Source organism: Mytilus californianus, unplaced genomic scaffold (genome assembly GCF_021869535.1).
Source record: "Mytilus californianus isolate M0D057914Y unplaced genomic scaffold, xbMytCali1.0.p SCAF_1, whole genome shotgun sequence".
NCBI lineage: Eukaryota > Metazoa > Mollusca > Bivalvia > Mytilida > Mytilidae > Mytilus > Mytilus californianus.
Window position 1 is genome coordinate 18,152,995 of NW_026262581.1, and position 18,073 is coordinate 18,171,067.

The following is an 18,073-nucleotide window of genomic DNA, read 5'->3' on the forward strand; positions in this document are numbered from 1 at the left end:
TTAATTTATGAAAATGTGCAATTTGAATTAAACATTTCTTACGTGCAAGAACAGTTGTAGAATTCTTTGATTTGTTTTCTTTTGAACTTGCAGAAGTAAACTGATCAGAAGAATATGATGGCCGCAGCGTTCGCAATCTCTAAAGTGTTGAAATGAGAAAATGGTAAAATTAAGAAGCTGTAGGGCGATTGCAAATTAGATAAGTATCAGCCTAGAACCAAAAAGTATGGAAAAGGATTATTTTCACATCTATATCGGTCATTTAATTTGCATCAGTAATAGCCAAAAACTCACAATTTCACCTGATTTTCATTCTGACAATGCACTAACATTTTTGTGTCTTCCAAATGTCACATAAAGAGTCTTAATGGTTGCATTTTAGTAAATGAAATGATATTGCTAATTTCGATCAATAGTTGGCATAGACAAAGAAAGCACCATTGAAATCATGAAGTGCCTCACGTACTTTGTTTGTAAATACTAAACTACTTAATATTTAAAGACTATTGGAATATATGAAATGAAGTCCCTACAACCAAAAGTTATAAACAAATCAAAAATATAAAACATCCTGCTAGTGAATTATTTATTGAACAACTACAACACATATATCTATATATATTTGATAAAGAACCCACAGTGATGTAGAAATCCCGATACATTAAAAACTATTATGCTCTGACGTTTCGACAACACTTTGGGTTCGAAGTTTTATATTAAACTATTGGTTGTACCGTATATGACACAAACATATAACCAAAAAAAGAATGAGTCCTTGAAAATTAAAAGTTAAAACAGCCTAATCTTAAAACATTAGCAATAATATCTGCAAAAATCATACTACATGCCGACCGTCTCACAAGTGTCTGTTTAACTAAAATGAAATATAACAAGCTAACAATTAAATGAAAAGATGTACAATGTATTGAGTACCTGAAACTCTTTTCTGTATATTGTTTGATTTTTTGTCTTGTTTTCTTGCTTTTGTATATATTCACAGAAATTATTCTTTTGAATTGATGTATCTGGAACTGTGAATAATTCAAGCAGTGCTTCAAACACGATCGCATATTGCTCCTACAAAATTAAAAGATAATGTAAAAGGATACGCAATAAGAGCAATTTGTGTTTTTATTAACTTATATACGTTTAACCATTATAGACAATAAACAAAATAAGTTCAGTACACCGCCACAATCACATTTCAAATGATATCTTATTTAAGTCACACCGAAAAGCTAGACTTATAATAATCAATGAATTACTTCCCCGATTCATATAATGGACACACAATTATAACTAAAAGCAACTACAATGTACGAAATAGTGACATACTCTACCAAAGATTTGAAGAAAAAACAATGACTTGTTCAAGGGTGACGCTATCAACAGAAAGTAGTAGTCCATGTAACCATTTCCTGTCTCAGTCTAACCAATGACAAAGGTGTACAAGTGTCTTGTGCAGTTAACTAGTCAAACCATGGTTAAAAGACAATACCTTACAGGTATTTGAGAGTCATTACCGGTTCCGCACTGTCAATCTGTCTTCACGAGAGGGCATTTTGAACATCAACATGGTAAAACCACGATAACAAACCATTTCCTTTCCCGAGCTTTAAAAATTAATTTTCCAGCTTGCAAAAACTCATTTATGTGTCCGTGTAGTCCTTGTTGTAAAGCAAAGTGTATACATTTATCCATTAAAACATATTTTAAAGTGTACATATAAAAATGAGGAGATGTGGTAGGAGCGCCAATGAGACAACTATACACTAAAGTTCAAATGAAGTGGATGTAAGCAATTATATGCAACCGTACGGCCTTCAACAATAAGAAAACCCCATACCGTATAGTCGGCTATAAAATGCACCGACATTTAAAATAAGAAACAATTCAATTGAGAAAACTAACGGTATAGTTTATAACAAAGTAATTTACGAAAAACAAATAAGACAGACATGAACCAACGACAACCACTACAGGCTCCTGACTTGACAGGCACATGAAGAATGTGGCGGGGTTAAACATGTCTGTGAGCGCTCAAACCTCCCCTAACCTGAGACAGTGATGTAACAGCACAATATAAGAACAAACAATACAAAAGGAATGTTATATAGCCACCTACGTTTTAATATTGTATTTATACTGTGTTATAGATCAAACTTATTCGTTCAGTGTATGATTACTTGTTGTTGTTTAAATGTCTTTTCGATCGAGTTAAGCCATTTCATTTGATATTTTATAGTGCGTCTTTTTATGTGGTAATGTTTTACTACTGTCACAGGTTAGGGTGAAGGTTAGCGCCTGTTAAAACGTTTAAACCCGCTGCATTTTTATGCACCTGTCCTAAGTCAGGAGCCTGTTGTTCAGTGGTTGTCGTTTGTTGATGTGCTTCATTGGTGTTTCTTGTTTCTCGTTTTTTATAGAGATTAAACCGTTGGTTTTCCTTCTTGAATTGTTTTACACTTGTCATTTTGGGGCCCTTTATAGCTTGCTGTTCTGTGTGAGCCAAAGCTCCGTGTTGAAGACCGTACTTTGACCTATAAATGTTAACATTTTGTACATTTTGACTTGGATGGAGAGTTGTCTCATTTGACACTCATACAACATCTTCTTATTTATATTAATTGATCAGATCGATACAAAGAAAAAACATCAAACAAAAACACAGACAGGACGTGGCATGGTATATATGCATCCCTCATCCCTAACAACCTCAAAGACACTAAGTACAGATCTGAGAGTATTCGCAGTTAGCGACAGCTAGTTCAAAGCTAATAACAACTAAAAAAAAATCATGTATCTAAGACTAAAAGACTTAATTAGAACCTAACGTAATAATAACAAATAGATTGACACAACTTTTATTTAAATACCATTAGATAGGCTTTTGATGAATTAAGTATACCTTAACTACATTTTGTAAGGTCTAGGTGTATTCAGAGAGACTGTATAACTGGCTGTTAATTAATGCCAATATATTTGTTATGCATTTTCCTTTAAAATGTTACTTGCATGTGTTTGAATCATATTCATTCTGTCTTTCCTCATCATCTGAACATACTCCATTATATCAACGTAACCAACTTTCTTTCCATGCTCATAAAGGGCATCTACAGCTATGAATGTACCTGTCCTTCCAACACCAGCACTGAAACATATATGCTTGATATAAATGACAGCCAGGAGTCTACATACATCTTTTATTTTTAAGAGCCGTAGAATTCTAAATTTGAATATGATGTTTTCAAACTATTGTACTGCTGAGAAAAGGGAAGTTGAAACCATTTTAAATCGTCCATAAAACATACTTCTTGCAAAAAGAGTCTTTGCTACCACCAAAACCACTGTTGGGAAGAAAATCTCAACAAGTTTTGAAATCTATAAAACGTCTGACTTTACATCATTAGTACCTCAATCCATGAAAGATGACCCTATTTGATATCAGCGTTGAATTAGATTATCTTGTGGGTGATCTCAACGCAAAGGAATGGGAAAATATACTTGAACGTTATAGAGACCCATAGACTTACATGTAAGTACAAAATGATTTATAAAATAACGCGTATTATCTCATTATTATTTTACCGGAACGGTTCCATAATACTCATGACTGTAAAACCCGTCATGTCAATTATTTTCAACCCATTAAATGCATTCTCCATATGTTGTTTTTTTTCATACATGTCAGCATGTAAATATATATATTGGACGAATTCCTTATTAAAATAAGTTTTTGTAAAGATCACTCAGAGAAATAGCTCCATACTGTTTATTTAAGAAATTACCATAAACTCTAAGGTTTAACATGTTTAATGTATAATTACAATCGGATATGAGTTGTAATAATATAAACGACTAAAAGTACACAAATACATCGTACTAATAGAATAGTTAAACCTAAGATGGTTTTGGCTTTCATTTGTATGTCTTTTTTAGTCATATAGTTCTTCACCTTTTTCGATTCTTATAAATCCTTGGCTTTTAAATATATGATTTTTAGCGTTCTGTTGAATGTAACTACAGAAAAGCGCCTCGGACGCATAACATTTATAAAGTGTTATTTTCATTTTTTAAGTACACAAACCTGCAGTGCACCACCATTGGTCCACTCGTATCATGTTTTTCACATCTGACTTTTCTGTAAAATTTTACCAATTTGATGCTATCTGGAACACCATGGTCCGGCCATTGTGTAAAATGAAAATGATGAATTTTCCGTTCTTGCTGGTTCTTAAAATACATAGAATTATATTCTACAAACAACTTTTTGATTAATAACTGTATTTTGTATTTTATTAATCAATTAATGATTTATTTCCTATTGCATTTGAGTTACTTTTACATAACAACTAAAGCAGCAATTCCTTTATGATGTTTATCTGTTCACTATCATTTGGAGTAATTTGTACATCTCATTTGTATTAATTTATCATTGATACTCATAATATAAGATAATAATGATGGCTTGTTCTGAAAACAATGCATGTTTTTCGAAAGACCTTTTTTTCAAACTTTTAGTCAGTTTAAAGTTTTTGAATGTTGCATTTTTAGATTTGAATTTCTAATTGAACAGCAGTATTTTATAATAAAATTGAGAATGGAAACGGGGAATGTGTCAAAGAGACAACACCCCGACCATAGAGCAGACAACAGCCGAAGGCCACCAACGGGTCTTCAATGCAGCGAGAAACTCCCGCACCCGGAGGCGTCCTTCAGCTGGCCCCTAAACAAATATGTATACTAGTTCAGTGATAATGGACGTCATACTTAACTCCAAATTATACACATGAAACTAAAATTAAAAATGATACAAGACTAACAAAGGCCAGAGGCTCCTGACTTGGGACAGGCGCTAAAATGCGGCGGGGTTAAACATGTTTTTTGAGATCTCAACCCTCCCCCTATACCTCTAGCCAATGTAGAAAAAACAAACGTACAACAGTACGCACAGTAAAACTCAGTTTAAGAGAAGTCCGAGTCCGATGTCAGAATAGGAAACAAAAGAAAATAAACAAAATGACAATAATACATAAATAACAACAGACTACTAGCAGTTACTGACATCCCAGCTCCAGACCACAATTAAACTGATTGAAAGATTATGTCTTCATCATATGAATATCAGGCACAATCCCTCCTGTTAGGGGTTTAGTATTATACCGTCATAAAATATATGAGAAGAACACAACCCGTGTCATGCCATATAAGTATTTATACAACCTAGGAAATGTGCAATATAGTAATTTTTCTACCAATTTAAAGAAGAATATGTTAAATATTTATTTTGTCTATTCTGTAGAGCTAATCCCTCCTGGAATTGTTGTTTTGATGAATATTATACATTTACTTTCTAAAATTGTCCTTTTATAAATTTTGAAATTATTAAGAAACTAAGGTTTCAGCTCCCTCATGCAAAGTTCGCCTAAGAAAGATTTGGCTATTATTTTTGGTCCTTTTTGATTATATAGCTCTTCAAATGTTTCGGTTCTTATACAATCTTGGCTTTCAAATTTTCGGCTTTAAGCGTTTCTGATGAAGGTAAATCCAGAAAAGCGCTTCGGATGCATGAACTTTATAACGTGTTGTTTTCATTTTTACAGCACTATGTCGATACCTCTGCTGGTGGACTATCAGTCCACGAGGGTATCATCAGCTCAGTAGTCAGTATTTCAATACTGATATGAATTATACCAACTTTTTAACATTGTCCGTTTATAAATTTTGAAATTATTAAGAAACTAAGGTTTCAACTCCCTCAAGCAAACTTGTCCTTAGAAGTATTTGGCTATTATTTAAGGTCCTTTTTTATTATATAGTTCTTCAACTGTTTCGATTCTTATACATTCTTTGCTTTAAAATATTCGGCTTGAGCGTTCCTGATGAAGGTAAATCCAGAAAAGCGCTTCGGACCCGTGAAATTTATTACGTGTTGTTTGCATTTTTTACGCTAACAATATTTTTGAAATTAACTGGTCTTAATATATTAGAGTTACCGTTTTATTGTGTAGTATAATCAGTCGGTAAACATAAACTGTGTGCTGGATTTCTTCTTTCATTGTAAGTTTATAATTGTCTACTATCAATGTCCTATTGACATTCTGAGGCCAGTATTGTTCACATTTTTTCTGAAATTAAGAAATTCCAAAGTGTACGTGACATGTATAAAGCTATGATATGTATTATTTCACACACAGTGTACTACATATCAACCTATGTTTTGAGACAGATGCATCATACAGATTCATTATCTAATATATACTCCAATCATAACCATAACTTAAATGAATTACGCTCGCTTTTTACACAATCAAACAATTTTAAGGCCTTGTTTTAGAACATAAAATTTCAATATACTCTGATTAGTGAAATGAGACACAGCAATCACAATACTAGTTCTGGTGAATTTTACAGAAACAAACACGTGTGGCCTACTGTATTAGAAGACTGGTTCTTCATATAAGTTTTTACAGTACAGTTTACTATTCGTGTCAGTGTTAAAGATAACAAATTTCATTTTATGAACATAATAATTTAAAAAAAAAAAAAAAAATATACGCATTTTTCCATTGACCAATGGCTATGTCGTCGTATAGTTTTTTTTGTCGTTTACTTGCCCATTACTAATTATTACAAATTATTAAAGAGCAAAAAATAAAAACAAAATACATTTTCAACAGGTAAACATAAATAATTAAAAGAAAGAACTTAATGCAAAAGAAAACGAGCAAACTCCTCACGAAAAAAAAACAACAAAAAACCAAGCATTCAAAATTATACATATTAAAAAGCAAAACATAATCAAACAATTACAATTCTTTCTTCATTGTTCTGTTTTATAAATTAAGATTTTGTTTCTATTCAAAGTCAATTTGGTGTGCCTGTGCAAATTGATACATGTATTATCTAAAAATACCTGAAATTAGAATTTATAAAACATTTATATACCCTTCTTTCCTCTTCTAGTTTCGTTACCATCACTATTTTGCAAACTTTCTCCTGCCAGATCATGTGCCAGAAATCTCTAAGAGTAATCTTTTTTGGACCTTTAAGAACACAACACAAGAGTTTATAAATACTGACTTGATAGTATGATACATTTGATTAAAGCATAATAAATAAATAATTATAATAATAAACCAACAGGTATTCAGTTACAATATTTAATTAATGTGTTGAAAGAGAACCATAGGACTGGAAAAGTTTTTAAAAGAAAGTGAATTATAAATGTTATTATCTGATTTTAATGAGTTACTTAATCTGTTAATACAATGGAAATCTGCAAGTACATGTACATAACAAATAAAAATAATTTGCTAAATAAGTATAGCTTCAACAAACCTTGTGATGCTATGTATGCCCTTTCTTTGTCATAACTCTGAAATAAAATGAGCTTAAAATTATTGTAATCTTCAAGATAATAATATATTAGTATTAATTTCATTATTTTCTAGCATAAAAGTGTCAATTTGCATCTGTTATGACTTATGTAATTTTACGAGTTCTGCACCTATGTTCGACAGTTCACAGAGATAGGATTCTTTTTTTATATTCACAGTGTTCCATTTGTATTATAAAGAAAGTTACTATAAAAGTAAGAATTAAAGCAATAAACGTTAAAATCTTACGTCAATATAACTAGCATTTATATAATCGTGTTTTGTATTTCCTGTCAAGACAATCCTTGAATGGTCATCTGAAAGAAAAAATAAAACACTTGTTAACACTTTTGTATATTTATATATATATATATATATATATTATATATGGAATCAATAGAAAGAAATAATTAAATTTACAGTCTAATGTTTATATTATGATATTCAGGATTTTGGATTAAAATCAATCGACCAAAACTTACCTGTATTATTACTGATCTATGTTTACATCTTATACATTATATATCAGTATTGTTAAAACTTTTAACATTGAGGAAGGCCGTTTGTTGAGCCGAAATATTTGCAATTATTGTATAATTTATATCATCTGTTCAGTTTTTCCATCTTTGTGCGATGATATTCAACACTTTTTAGTGTTTTGTTTTCCATCTATTTATCGGTATTGTTACACAATCTTTTAGACTCATATATATATTATATATATATATAAGTACGTCTGAACCAGTGACAACTCTACAACAGATTTATCCATCGGATCACCAGCAGTGATGGTGATACATGGCTGTGTACATTCTGTATATACAAATCGTCCAAACATCAGCCCAACAATGTTAGATCTGTAAATTTGCTTTCGCAAATTTTTGTTCTTCCCTCGCCGGGACTCGAACTCATGCTACTGAAATAACGTGACACCAATTCGCCTGCACTGTATCCGAAGCGCTAGACCACACGACCACCTAGGCTTCACAATAATAAAGCTTTCGGTGGCCGGGTGTAACCTTTCCTCGTCAGTTTTAAGCTAGCGTCGTAATACAGTACATGATATATAAGGCATAAAGATGGAATTGTTACAGATCAGCTGAAATATCTATTGTAAAGGATCCTACAAATTAATGCAAGATACAGTCACAGATATAATTATATTTATAACTACGTCTGAACCAGTGACAACTCTACAACAGATTTATCCATCGGATCACTAGCAGTGATGGTGATACATGGCTGTGTACATTCTGTATATACAAATCGTCTTGCTACTTGCTACTTGCTTATCATATATTTTTATTTTGTAGTGTACTGTATCATATTTATATGATCAATCGCCTTGTAAGATTTATCGTTGGCTATTATTCAGACATTATGTATATATATATATATACAAGTCTAAATTGAAAACAACGTTCAAACCAATGATTGCGTTGGATAAAGACAAAAAAACATTAAAAACAAATTTCTTGGTAGAGGGGTATAAATACAGCACAAACAACATTTTCCAAAAGACCACAAAAGTGAAAAAGTATAATTTAACTATATATACAGATATAAGAACTCATTATCCTACATCTTGTCGATTCTGTTTTTCATGTCGGGCCGTTTAATAGCGGACTTTACGGTGTGGGACTTTGTCATTGTTGAAGGCCGTGTAATTGCCGACAAATGCTTACATTCACTTTATTTGAACTCTAGTGGATACTTATTTCATTAGCAATCATACCATATCTCCTTATTTTATAACAATAGAATTAGGAAAAGAGATATTAAAAAGACAATCAACAAAACGTTTGGCACTTAACATGCTCTTTATCATAGGTGGGAAACATTAGTCTGACTTGTTAACTACTCAATACTTTCCCAGTGTGTCGTATTCAATGGAAAGAGCAGTAAAAATAATTCAAAGATACCTGCCTTATAATTAAGTTAAAACACACAACTTTCTTTCTCATTTCAGAACATCAGAAAAACGGCTAAATGTAAAGAACTTCATGATACCACATCGTAAAAAGCTTCCTATATATAGATGATTTGCTGGAAATTTATAGATTAGATAATTTCATGATCTACTATATATTGTCGATGATTACTATAGTGAAAATTAGAAAATACTTAAAATTAATACATACATGGCCAAGTTCTCAGGAATCTATTTTTAAGTTTGTTTTCCTCTTTTGAACCCTCGTCGTGTGCATGAACTAGCCCCTTTGGTAAAATCTGTAACGATTGAGATAATAAAAATTTGAGAATATGTTAACATAGGCAAATGAACGTATGTATTACATCTACTTTCTGTATTACCTTTATATAATTTACCTTGTATTCATTGTTAAAACCTTCGTCTTTTCTTTTCTCGTTAATAACTTTCTTCAGGTCTGATATTGGTATTTTGTATTTAGTTTGTCTAGAAACTTCGTTTGTGTATAAGTCTCTTTCATCTTCGTCGTCGTATTCCTCTTCCTCTGGTAATTGATCATTTTCTTCACTATCTCTGACGTTACTTGCGTGTTGGCCAGTCACAGATACATGAACATCATCTACAGATGTTTTACTACCCATATTTGCATATCCTTCTTCTTTGTTTTGAATAATCTCATGATCTAAAAAAAAAATTAAAAATACCTTATCACGTTACTGTTCATATTGTGAACGTAATTTTAAATCTTAGAAATCTTCATAAAGAAAAGAAGAGATTTGTATAAATACCAACTAATGTGGCCTTGTAGTTAAACTAAATTAATAATTCACTAGAAGAACAAGACCACATATTATGTTGATATATATACAATATCTATTCGACTATTTAAACACAACACAATTTATTCAACTAATGTGTACTCACTAGAATACGTGTTTCCTTCTGATCGCCGTAGTGATTCATTATCACTCAAATATTTATCTTGTGGCGAAGCTGACCTCCGTCTGAAAAAAAGTAAAAACAATTATTACAATAAAAATGATTCTGTATTGTTTCTATAATGCTCGTTTTAAAGTAAAACGCTATAACAGTTACTGATACTAATATGCTGGTTTAAGAAGATTGACTGCTGAAAAAAAAACTTTAATAAAATGGCGTCTTGTATAGCGTGATGTAAGTGTAAGCGGTTTGATATTGTCAAAATGTCACGTTCAGTCGAATACCATAAACTATTTCATGTGTATTGATACATGTGTTTTAAAGAGCTATACATATGTGTTTCTGTGATCCTGTGTAAAATAAATTTGCAACTACTACTACACTGAATATACGTGAGTGAAGGAATGCAAACACAAATGGACGAATTGATACACCTTAAGTTTAAAAAAAAAGAATACACTGTAAATAGATGTTGTTAAGAATTATAACACCTTTGTAACTCGTTTAACCGTAAACATGGTATGGTTTTTTGTTCAATCCCAAACATGGATAAACACGAACATGTTCTGTGTTTAACGTATTTGGCAATTAAACAGTCGAGTTGACTGATATAGACACCTATACCAGAGCTCATTTTGCATATTGGATTTGTTTATAATCAAATGTTTCATATTCATCTCAAGTTTAATTTTGTGTTGTACAGAAGACACGAAAGGTCGATCATCTCTCAATTTCAAATACAATAAAGTAACGTCGTTGTGCATTTAGTGCTGCATAAAATGTATTACCTTCAATAATATTTAGCATTTCACTTAAATTTTGAGTAAAAACTCATCAAAGATACCAAGCTTATGATTTGGCACGCCATACGCGCGATTCGCCTACACAAGACTCATCAGTAACTCTTGAACAAAACAGTTCGAAAGTCATACCAAATTCAAAGTCAAAGAGCATTATAATATCAATATTTAATTTTAGTTGTGCCCAACACGGATAAGGCATTCTACACTTGGGGGTAGATAAACCTTAGTATTCAGCATCATATTTTAAAAGTGAATAGATTTTTTGCTCCTATTCTGTTGCAATTTAACCCTTTCCGGACCCATTGTATAAAAAAATTGAATCAACGTGTGGTTGCCGATGATCTCAGAAGATGATCAGATGTGTTTAAGGGTCATAACCTTTATCAGCTCACAGGATGAATAAAAATTCAGGTGTTAATGATATTGACAACTTTGTGGAATGTGGAAGGCACTCGAAGGGGATTTTTTGTTTATCAAAAATTAAAATTTATTTGATAATCGTAAGGGAAACAGATTCTCACATAGTTACTCTTGGGTTATCGGATTTATCCAATCTCGATAGTTAAATCATCAATTTCAAAGTCCTCAGACATTAAAATTTTATAATTTAACTATCTCGATTGGATAAATCCGATAATCCACTGGTACAAATGTAAGAATCTATATTTATTCCATATGTGACATATCAGGTAATATAATATATGTTTTTCTATTTTTTGCAGATACATCGAAAGAGTTTTGGAGTTGTTACATAGGCCTTAACATGTAGGAAGTATCTATGAGTTGATTAAATGTTATTTCAACACTATACATTTGTTGGGTGCAAACGGGTTTTAACATCCATCTAATAACATTGAAGGTGTCAATTTTACTGCACCAGATATGCATTTTGACAATTAATATATCTTCAATGATGCACGAGGCATAAAAAAAATTTAAAAGTAATAAATAATCGGCCTTTAAAAATTACATGAACGTGTTGCTGAACTTATACAGTAGTTGTTGGTACAGTCAAAAAGTACTGCCCTCTAGAAAAGATAACAAAATAAAAATAAAGAGATGTGGTATGATTGCCAATGAAACAACTATCCAACAAAGTTCAAATGAAATGGATGTAAGCAATTATAGGCAACCGTGCGGCCTTCAACAATGAGAAAAAACCCATATGGTATAATCGGCTATAAAAGGTCCCGACATGGAAAATATGAAACAATTCAATTGAGAAAACTACTGAACTACAGGCTATGCATATTTATGTCAGCTAAACATGTTAATACCCGATACAAATAAAGATTTATTTAAGACACACTAGTTTACCGATGTTCAAATAATTTAAAAATTAAACATGTGTAGATGCAAAACGCATTAAAAACTGTACAAACGAATTGTGTCTACGATTGTGGTTACAATCTAAACATCATGTTTGAATATGAAGTCACGTGTTCCTGATTTAATCATGTTACATAATATGTCATATTTCTGAAATTGTTAAAGCTTACATTAATAATGATAAAGCATGGTAATAATTTGTGGAAACCAGAGATACAGCAACGGAGAAAACGACAAAAATACAAATGAGTATGTGCATTTAAATCTAAAATTTGAATTGGTAAATAAAATTACATTCTTTGTATATTCATACAGAAAATAATACCAAGCAAACGGATAGCGCTCAGGCAAAAATAAAACCCAGAAATAAAAAGAAATATTAAAGAACCAAATCTGAAACAAACAATTCAAAAACAAAAACAGTGTATGAATATTTGATTTTTAAAACAACTGAAAGTGACTAGACTGAGAGACCGGCTTTTAAATGTTATGATTACAGTTGTTGAAAATAATGCACTTTGTCTAAGATAAGAATCTTGTCGGTAATTATTTCCTTAATGTGTAATCACAATTTACCTGTAGATAATAACAGTAAGTACAACTATTATAATAACTATAATGACACCACTAATACCTCCTCCTATGGCTGGACCAGAACCTGCTGGCGAATTCTGATTTGCTAGAAGATTTTTATAAATGTATTATAGGTATTAAAATGATTGTAAACTCTGTTTGTATAAACAAGTTGGCATGTGCATAAAAATTCATCGGAAAACAGTTTAGTTAAATCCCATCATTGATTATATACAAACAAAGATTTGACTGTCTCAGCATTTGTTTTCTTTTGTCTGTTTTTGTTAGGTGTCAGATAAGACGACTTATTTTTCTATGTTTATCGCAGCTTACTAAAATCTCCGATACATTAAGTAACTTTTGTTATCACTATGTCAATATAATTAGAATATATTTTTTTGTTTTCATAAAGAGACTTACAATGTACTAATTTGTTTGTTGAATACACTTTGCTTGTATTTAGGTAATGTATACGTTATATTTTTGTTTGTATTTTAAATATATTTGAAAGCTATTAAACAACAGAATCGCTTTTCGTAATCACGTTTTCCCATACTAAAAGTATTGATAAATGGTTCGTGTGATTTGTTTTAAGACGTTTCCAACAAAATCTCTTTTTATGTCCATTCTTATGCAGTTCTGTCGCAGTGATAACTTAATATTGCGATTATCGTGTAACAAAGAAGAAATAAAGTTTGATCTTATACGATTATCTGAAGATATAGAGCCGATTTCCCCTGTATTGGTTTCACTATTCGGGGTAAAAATCATAAACTTATTAAAACGTACTGGAATTTGAATTTGTAATTCTACATCATATACTCGAAATAGTTTTCAACAATTTGAGTGTCCCTTTGTTATCTTCGGATTCTCTTTGACGTATTTCCGTTCAATCAATATGTTAGTCAGTGCTACTGTGCATACTGCACTTGACAATTTTGCAAACTTTATATTTTGTAAAACTTTCCATCGACTTATATCTTTAACCATAAATGACTGCATTTGTATCTGAAAGACAACATATAATTGCTTCTCCAATTGTGGTGTCGTTTAAGAATGCTTTTTGTACAATTTCTTGTTAAAAGCTATCAAAATTTAAGCTTAAGCTATCCATCTTTAGACATGTATAACTCTGCTAAATATTTAGAAATTAACAATAATATTGTTAGATATTCTACATAAATACAGGATGCTCTGATACTGTAAAAATTAAGGAAGATTTAAATATCTTTTTTAAAATGGCTCTCTTGTGAAATAGTTCAGGGAAATTTTGCCTTACCACATGATCGGAAATAAAAATCAGTGTGATACCTTTATCTTCAGTTATTTTGGTTTCAATGACTAGCTTTGTCCTGGGGATACACATTTACTGTGACATTTTTAAAGTAACAGCATACGGGTGATTTGTATAATTAAAGCAAAACAATATGCACTATTAAGGAATATTTTTTGCGGAATTATCATTCAGCACAAAAGTTGCTCAACATAATTTTCACTCGTCTAGCAGATAATTAAAAAACACTCTTCTAGTGTATCATTTAGATAGTTTTGCTCAATACAATTTCTCTCCATTTGCGCTCGTGTAAAATTGGGAACACTTTACGTAAATTTGACAATTTACAATCTCACCCGTCAATTTAGGCTCTATACACATAATATTTACATACTATGATCAGTACATCAATGTATATTCATGTTAATGGAGAAAAACTGTATCAACATTGAAGTCTGCGAATATAAGACATTTTTAGGGCTATTTTAGTCCTGTATCGTTGACGTTAACTGTATCATTTACACATATACTGTTGTGTTTGACACTATTAAGAGACGGGTTTAGCTTTCTTCAATAATATATGCTGCCAACAACGAATTACATGTAATACTGATATCCATAAGGATCAAATGTAAAAGTATGTAACATGTCTAAATCTTTATTCTAAAAAAAAACATTTTTCTATCGATTTGTTTACACAAAAATGTATATTGTTTGAAATTTGCCGATTTTATTCATTTAATTGTATCATTTAACTAAAACAAATCTACCAAATATGCTACCAAATACAGTCATAATGTTTTGATTTTAATAATTTTTTATTGATTTAATGTAATCTTTATGCGAGTTGTCAATCTTGGTGTTATGTTACGAGAGCCTGTTTAAAAAAGTACAACAAAAACCAATTGAATGTATGTATTACATTTTATTTCGGCTTTAGGGTCGAAAGACTATTTTCTAATTGACGATTAACCAGATGTCCTTCAGTTTGTACGAAGTATAAAAATACCACCACTTACCTTTGTTTGCACATAGAGGACCACTGAATCCAAATTTACATTTAGCGTCACAACTGCCATTAAATCTATTGCATGAATGGTTAAAGCATCCGTCACAAAATTCTTTACAGTTGTATCCAAAATAACCGTCGGTACATTCTGAAATATTTTACTGACTTTCATTTTGTACGGTGTTTCTGCATACAGCTATGACAATATTATTGCTTTATTTTTTTTATCTGTTGCATTATCAATACTTTCCATTAATTTTGACATAATGGGTCACGTATGTCATGTAAAATTTCCTTTTATAAAGATCATGATAATTGTATAAATCATGATAATATTTTAACATTTTGCTATTTCGGGGTCTGTTATAGCTTACTTTACGCTTTGGGTTTGTCTCATTGTTGAAATCCAATATTTAAGTCCTTGTTTCAATATGAAAAAGCATATTCAACTTTTAAATTGATAAAGCATATACATTATTTTGTTTCATAGCAGTCGATAGCTGAACATTAACCTCCTGTTGCAAGTTAAAAGGGGACAACAAACGAGCAGAACCGTCTGCAAAACACTACGCAGAAACGATTGAACAACAAGAACAAGAGACCAAGAATAATCTATCTCGGATACTCCGGAAAGGTCAGCATACCCTAGTCTATAGTTACACTTGCTGTGAGTTTGAGTTGATCATGAGCTATGTACTTTAGTGATAGAAGATTGGTGAATGTCTCTTGTCTAACCCTAAGATAATATTAGTTATCAACCGACTCCATTGTAAAATTCGCCACGTAAGTCACAATATGAGACAGACATAAACTTATCGTTTGTATTCTTTTTCAGGTTCGATAATATAGATATGTTCAACATACTCATCAATCTGTAAACTCTTTAGTGAGTGGATATAATCGACATAGCGGAACATGAGGTGAAAAAATAAAGTAAGCTACTGGTCATCGTAACTGAGAGACTTATGTATGTTCTTAGACTGAATAAAGCAAGAGTCAGGAAGAAAAGAAACTAAATGGAATTTTTACCGACAATGTCAATTTTTTTTACCTTGATCGCATGAGTCACCTTTCCATCCCATTTGGCAGACATAATCTGGACATTCACCAGTTAATGTGTTGCATGGTTCGCTAAGACAGTTACACATCTTAGTACAATTAGTTCCAAAATGCCAAGCTTCACACGCTACACAAATGAAAGTTGACAAAGCAATCACATAAAGATAATGAACTAATTCTAAACAATATTCATACCTTAAAAAAATTATCAGATCAAGGTTTTTTGAATATGCAAAACTTAAAATGAACAATTAAAAAAGGGGCATGAATCAAACCCAAATAAAAGTATATTTCCGATAGTCACCATGACCCACCCGCAATATTACAATTCAATATTCATTGGACATTGAAATCTGGTTTAAAGATAGATGCAACAGAAGTACTCTGTCAACACGTGTACTAAGTTTTAATTGATGTTACTTTGATTTAATCATATTAATAGTTGACTACGCAATTTTGTAAAATGCTCACATCATAATGAATAATTGTTGTACTTTTAACGCTACTGTGAACTCAACTCCATAAAATCTACCTGAAACAATTAAACAAAAAGTGAAACCCGTTAAGGAACGGACAAACTGATGGACATCTTGACCAACGGACGGAATAACGGTCGAAAGGATAAATAGAAGGACGCACAGCAGAACAAACATGTATTGCCCTATCATTGTTTAAAAAAATAAATGAAACATGACAACCATAATTTTGACTTGCAAAACTACATTAAATATCCTTGATATATATGGACATTGAAATGCTCTTTTAGCTTATAAAACCCCTAAAACTTACTCTGATTACAGTATTTTCCATACACGTAGCCAGGTTTGCAAACACTGTCATTTTTGCAGACTCCATTGATATGACTACAAACATTTTTTATGCAGCCTTCACATGTCTCTGAACAATTCCAACCAAATTTTCCTTCACTACATTCTGAAATAACCAATAAAATTTTAAATTTATAGACTGGCAAGACCATTTTGTCAAGCCAATGTAATCCACATGTCTTGAAATCAATCTTTACTTATGTGCGTATAATTTTATCTCCTGCAGTAGTGGTTCTTCCGAAAAAGGTGAACATTGAAAAGGTTCGCGTCTGGAGTAAAAAAATTTAAGCCTGGTATATATTTTTTTAGATTGTCGTTAATTTGATTTTTGGCACCTTGAATTATGAAATCAAAAGGTGGTGCTAATTTACCAAAGATCATCCTTCGAATTTTCATAGGACATTATTCTGTCGGTGGCAGTATTTATCATTCATCATTTGGTCTTCCATTGGTATTTGAGCTTCAAACTTCTCACAGTTAATGCGAAACATACAGATTACCACAATTCATTACAATCTAAATTTTGAAATTTTGTCGTTTATATTTAGATATGAACAACAGCTTTACACAAAAGAAATATTTTGCAACATAATATAATTAACAAAGATGTAAATGTGTCAAAAATATTTTTTTTTGGGGTAATATTTATTTTAATCAAAAACTATACGTGAAATTGCCATTTTAGGTCAAAATATAAATCTCGACATGTTGATGACGTCAAAGTGACCTCACATGTGACCTTTCTGCACCCAAGTGTCCAGATTAAATTTAGCTGTTCATTTATCGATAAAATTGACCTAGTTTTGAAATGCTTGAATACATTTACTATTTTTACAATTTCAGGGCCAAGATAATATTAATCATCTTGATGTAATCAGGGGTGTACGGAATTTGACACCGGTGTTGAATATTCATTCAATCTGAGGCGCAGCTGAAGTCGTGTGAATTTTCA

At 31.4% G+C, this 18,073-nt stretch overlaps 1 protein-coding gene across 4 annotated transcripts in view; it reads right to left on the reverse strand.

The window, feature by feature from the left end:
- LOC127700015 (receptor-type tyrosine-protein phosphatase alpha-like) overlaps positions 1-18,073 on the reverse strand; it is a 581,206-nt gene that overhangs the window by 11,693 nt on the left and 551,440 nt on the right. The window contains exons 9-23 of one of the 4 annotated variants that reach the window (XM_052203462.1): positions 17,084-17,227; positions 16,287-16,421; positions 15,246-15,383; positions 12,957-13,059; positions 10,234-10,313; positions 9,708-9,991; positions 9,521-9,608; positions 7,629-7,696; positions 7,342-7,378; positions 6,949-7,046; positions 5,997-6,128; positions 4,088-4,233; positions 3,016-3,151; positions 934-1,077; positions 43-139 (exon numbers count right to left, since the gene is read on the reverse strand). In XM_052203462.1, coding sequence (XP_052059422.1) covers positions 43-139; positions 934-1,077; positions 3,016-3,151; positions 4,088-4,233; positions 5,997-6,128; positions 6,949-7,046; positions 7,342-7,378; positions 7,629-7,696; positions 9,521-9,608; positions 9,708-9,991; positions 10,234-10,313; positions 12,957-13,059; positions 15,246-15,383; positions 16,287-16,421; positions 17,084-17,227 — 1,830 coding nt within the window. The remainder of the gene's footprint in view (positions 1-42; positions 140-933; positions 1,078-3,015; positions 3,152-4,087; positions 4,234-5,996; positions 6,129-6,948; positions 7,047-7,341; positions 7,379-7,628; positions 7,697-9,520; positions 9,609-9,707; positions 9,992-10,233; positions 10,314-12,956; positions 13,060-15,245; positions 15,384-16,286; positions 16,422-17,083; positions 17,228-18,073) is intronic. The other 3 variants (XM_052203468.1, XM_052203478.1, XM_052203454.1) reach the window with 3 other exon arrangements.